The 5477-nt window shown below is 35.3% G+C and overlaps 1 protein-coding gene across 3 annotated transcripts in view; it reads left to right on the top strand.

The window, feature by feature from the left end:
* Positions 1–4017: 4017 nt before the first annotated feature.
* LOC102604337 (5'-3' exoribonuclease 4) overlaps positions 4018–5477 on the top strand; it is a 44970-nt gene continuing 43510 nt past the window's right edge. Inside the window, exons 1-2 of one of the 3 annotated variants that reach the window (XM_006339976.2) lie at positions 4018–4271; positions 4622–4860. In XM_006339976.2, coding sequence (XP_006340038.1) covers positions 4669–4860 — 192 coding nt within the window. In that variant the 5' untranslated portion in view covers positions 4018–4271; positions 4622–4668. Of the gene's footprint in view, positions 4272–4621; positions 4861–5477 lie in introns of those variants that run through there. The other 2 variants (XM_006339977.2, XM_015314244.1) reach the window with 2 other exon arrangements.

The raw sequence follows: 5477 nt of genomic DNA on the forward strand, positions 1-5477 counted from the left end.
ATCGCGGCTTTACCTATGGTCCGTGTGTCACTTCACAAACTGTCGGTGGCGTCCATCGGTAATGACACCAGGTTCTAAAAGCTTAAAATGTTTCTTCCTTTTTGAATCTGAGGTTTTACAAGCCATTAAAGTAGGACTTATCAGGTGAATGAAAATTAAGGTAAAGGGTGTGAGGGTGAGACAACCAATAAATAGTGAAAGACTATTTATGAATGTATGGTAAGAGCTGATTACTTGGATTGACTGGGGATTTGTTTAAGTTCTTTTATGTCCATAGCAGGAGGAAGTTCATTTGCATCCATAACATAAGTCATGATAGGTGATAAGGAGGAATAATACTACTGTTAAGAATAGGAAAAAGTAGGGGATGAAAATATGAACCGCAAGAGGAGGCACCATTGTCCAAATTCACGTTAAGTTGGACTTAACAGGTGAATGAAAATTAAGGCGAAGGGTGGGGAGGTTGTGGCAAACAATAAATGGTGAAAACATAAAATTGAAAAAGGTATGTTATCCAACTACGGACAAAACACCACGCCTACGAGCTCGGCCGAACCGAGCCGCCCAGGCCGCAAGCGACAAAGAGGCAGATTCTCAGACTGAAGAAGCAGTGGCTACCATTGCTGAAGTCCAGCATCAGGAACAGCCTCAAGCTGGTGGCCCAGCCCAAGAAGCTGCTGCTGAGCCCGTAGAGACTGGAGCCAAGCCTGGAAGGGCGAACCAAGGAACTCAGACTGTGGAGCAGCAACCTGTGATCCATTCGGTTAACCACAAGTTCTTTTTACTCACGAAAAGAGAATAATACATGCATTAAGTAGGGATATGATTAAGTTTTGTTGCGTCCTTTGCGTCCATAACAAGAGTCGGTTTGTTTGTGTCTATAGTAGGAGTTCGGGGAGGCGTTAAGGAGGAATGATGCTCTTGTTAGAAGAATCTAAACAAATAGGGGATGAAAATATGAACCGCAAAATGAGGCACCATCTTACTGAAGCGCGATAAATAGGGCTTAACGGGTGAATGAAAATTAAGGCGGAGAGTGTGAGCGTGGGAAAGCCAATAACCGTTGTAAGGCTAAAATTGAAGATTTCATATTAAGAGCACCATACTTGGATTGAGTAAGGATATTTATAAGTAAATTAACGTTCTTGGTGTCCATATGAGGGGTTAGTTCCTTTTGCATCTATAGGAGGAGTTCGGAAATTTGTTGAATGGTGGTGACATTGATCATTGTGTCGGAGGTAGTAGGGGATACTAGTAGAATCTGCTCTAAGGCAAGAAAGGAATGGGAGATTGTGTGCAGGAAGGGGGAGTTGCAGTAATAACAGGATGAAGATTTGGCGGAGGCTTAATTTGTAAGATGGTTGTGAAGAGTTCGCCGTATAAGAAGGGAAACGACTAATTGCTTGAGAGGAGTGGAAGACTAGTTTTGAAAATAAATAAAATAAAAGGAATCATGATTTTGTTGAGCCCGTAGAGACTGGAACCAAGCCTGGAAGGGTGAACCAAGGAACTCAGACTGTGGAGCAACAACCTGTGATCCATTCGGTTAACCACAAGTTCTTTTTACTCACGAAAAGAGAATAATACATGCATTAAGTAGGGATATGATTAAGTTTTGTTGCGTCCTTTGCGTCCATAACAAGAGTCGGTTTGTTTGTGTCTATAGTAGGAGTTCGGGGAGGCGTTAAGGAGGAATGATGCTCTTGTTAGAAGAATCTAAACAAATAGGGGATGAAAATATGAACCGCAAAATGAGGCACCATCTTACTGAAGCGCGATAAATAGGGCTTAACGGGTGAATGAAAATTAAGGCGGAGAGTGTGAGCGTGGGAAAGCCAATAACCGTTGTAAGGCTAAAATTGAAGATTTCATATTAAGAGCACCATACTTGGATTGAGTAAGGATATTTATAAGTAAATTAACGTTCTTGGTGTCCATATGAGGGGTTAGTTCCTTTTGCATCTATAGGAGGAGTTCGGAAATTTGTTGAATGGTGGTGACATTGATCATTGTGTCGGAGGTAGTAGGGGATACTAGTAGAATCTGCTCTAAGGCAAGAAAGGAATGGGAGATTGTGTGCAGGAAGGGGGAGTTGCAGTAATAACAGGATGAAGATTTGGCGGAGGCTTAATTTGTAAGATGGTTGTGAAGAGTTCGCCGTATAAGAAGGGAAACGACTAATTGCTTGAGAGGAGTGGAAGACTAGTTTTGAAAATAAATAAAATAAAAGGAATCATGATTTGTGGTGGCGCCATGTAGGTGGACCTAGGGCTCTCCTTTATATATAGAAAAAATACATAAAATCCCCCCTTAACTTATACTTTTTTTCAAGTAGACATTTAAAGTTTGCTAGAGTCTTACTACCTCATGAAACTATTTTCAACCACAATAAATACACCATTTTACACCAGTTTTTTTTCTCAAAGGGTGTGCATGTATCACTCGAATAAAATAACATAATAATTTATTTTTTTCTACCCATTAAAAAAGGTTGGGTAAAATTCTAACCCGCTTTTGTAACCCAGATCTTATATCTCAAATCCTCCTTAAATGGCTTTTTTCGATTTGCTTTCAATTCAAAGATTTTTTTTCTAGATTTCCTTGTTAATACATATTGAGAGTTTTGTGTGTTATTTTTCAGTGTTCATGTTGTTTATTTGGTGTTTGATTTCAAATTTTCTCTCCAAAATATAGTTTAGTCCTTTTTAGCTTTGTGGGTATTCCGAAATCAAGACTAACTTTGAGTTCTATAAGTAAATTTCACATTTTTTTGAATTCGTACGAGTAGATTCTTTGATACTTTTAATCTTGGGAAACTATATTGATGACATGTATATTAGGTGATATATTGGCTAAGTTTTATGTCATTGTTAAGTAGATTTTTATAATAAAAAGCTTTAAGATGGATTGCTAGAACTTGATGATAGAGTATAAAATAAAGGAATTAGCTTCGCCGTAGTAAAGAACCAATTTTTGTTGTTGAGAAAAGCTCTCAACAACCATTAGTGGTGGCTTGGGGAAGAAGAAACGTGAGTCTCTTTTTTACTTCGGTTGGCATGCCATGTTTCAGTTTTGCATTGGTTTGGGACTGCAATTTTACCTTCACGCTCTTTTTTAGTGTGAAATTGCAATTGTTGTGAAAATGGGTCAAACTGACATATTTATTGCGGATTTAATTGGTTTCGTGGAAGTATTAGGACCGCCCCCCCTCCCGCAAACTTACGGTGTCTACTTCAAAAAAAGATCTAAATTTGATGGAGTAATTATGTATTTTCATATAAAGAATATGATATATGATACAAATATAGATTTCTTTTTATGTACTTCTGCTCTTAGTCATATTTGACTGAAACATATTTTAAAATTGATTAAAATTTCTGCTGTGTGTATTTAAATGCAGAAATATTAAACAAAAGAAATGAAAAAAATATGAAGTTTTATCTAAAAGTTATCTAATATTGAATATTTATGCCAAAAATGTATTCCACGAATATTTGTTAATGGAGCGATTAAAATAGGATAAACTAGGGAGCAAACAATGTAAATAAATGAGGCTTTTAAAGCCACTGTCCTATTTCATATAAAGAAAGCAAAATTATATAGGTTTTAGGAAGTGTTTGGATTGACATTTTAAAAGTTACGTATAAACTAAAAGCTAAAAGTTATAAGTCAAGAATATTCCATTTTTAACTTCTAACTTAATTTTGTACATTTTCAGCTTAAGAAAAACACTTTTTGTCTTTCTTAGTAAACACCTCTGAAAATTAAAAAAATAAATTACAAAAGCTATTTAAAATAAACCAATCCAAACAAGTAATGAATATAGTATAATATTATAAGATATTATATTTAAGGGAAAATTATTATATTGTTATATATAATTGATCAATCTTAAATATAAAGTGTATATAATAATAATAATCTTAAATATAAAGTGTATATAATAATAATAAAATATCAAATATGGATTAAATGTATTTTAATTTATACCTCCCGAAGAGAAAAGGGGAAGAAAAAGAAAAGAAGAGAAGGGAAAACAAAGAGTTCCATACGGAGAAGGAGAAGGAGAAGGAGAAGAGAAGAGAAGAGGAGAGGAAAATCCAAACTGATTCATAGCTGCTGTGGCGATTTGTTGAGATTGTATAAATTGATCTCACTTTTCCTTAAAATCTGCCCCTCTCTGTCTCTTCTCAAATCGCATTTTTATGACCCTAATTTTGTCCAGATTGATCGGTTTTTAGGTGAATTGTGAAGTTCTAAAACCCCTTCAGGTACGTTTAGTTTTTGTTGCTTAAATTCATTTAGTTTTCTCTGTTTCTTTTCATTTTTAAAGCCTATAACTTCCATGCTTATGTATATCGAAAGTTGGAAAGCATGGGTGTTTGCTATAATTTTTTCCAGAAGAAGAGTTAGCTCTATGTTGCTTGTATGTTTTTGTTTTTTTAACAAAAATCTAACCTTTTGACTAATTCTACTTCAATCAGTAAAATGTTTTTGATTTCTGTAACCTGTTATTCAGATAGAAGGTTGGTTAGCATAGCTTTTCATTGATGTGAAGAATTTAAAGTTGGCCAGAAAAATGCTCACTTGTTGATCAAATTTTGGTGTTGCTGTTCAATAGTTGTAACAGGTACTTTTAATTGACTGGAGTTGAGCTAATCAGACAAAATGGGAGTACCAGCATTTTATAGGTGGTTGGCTGATCGATACCCACTCTCGATTGTGGACATGGTAGAGGAAGAGCCTAAAGATGATGTTCCGGTGGATGTTTCAAAGCCAAACCCTAATGGCATGGAATTTGATAACTTGTACTTGGACATGAATGGTATCATTCATCCTTGTTTTCATCCTGAAGGAAAGGTGAACAAGTATTTCTTTTTAAAAGTTCTCCTATGGATTTATTTGGTATTTTGATATACCTAATTCATTTACGCTTATGCACAATGCATGTTACTGTTGTTTGACATATAGTTTGTTAGCACTTATATAGCTTTTCTATGTTAAAAGGATGTTATTCTTTTGTGACTGTAATTTGTTTAACTTAGTCATAGCTTTTAATGAAGGATAATGAGTATATATATCAGTCATAGACGTTAGAACCTATGACTAAGCTAGAAAATAATGTTATTTGGACAACTATTCCTGTCATTACAAGAGCACTTCCCTTGTGCTGTACTTGTCACAACTAATTAAGATCATTCAATTGAGTAAATTTTGGACCAGTAAACTGTCATCCAGATTTAATATTCTTTTCTCCTGCCTAAGTATGTAGGGTTTAGGATAGGAGAAATAACAAAAGGACCTGCTTGTTTCCTCTTTCCTCTTGGAGGACTTCTGTTTTTATTGGAAGATTATTGGAAAATGTCACTCAAATTCAAAGGACCACACTGGCTCACTTTAAGTACACTTTCATTCTTTAAGGTGGGAATTTTTCTAGCTGAAAGTCAAAATCCTTTCTTGGAATGTAAGGTGGGGTG

The sequence above is a fragment of the Solanum tuberosum genome, unplaced genomic scaffold (genome assembly GCF_000226075.1).
Source record: "Solanum tuberosum cultivar DM 1-3 516 R44 unplaced genomic scaffold, SolTub_3.0 scf00013, whole genome shotgun sequence".
NCBI classification, from domain to species: domain Eukaryota; kingdom Viridiplantae; phylum Streptophyta; class Magnoliopsida; order Solanales; family Solanaceae; genus Solanum; species Solanum tuberosum.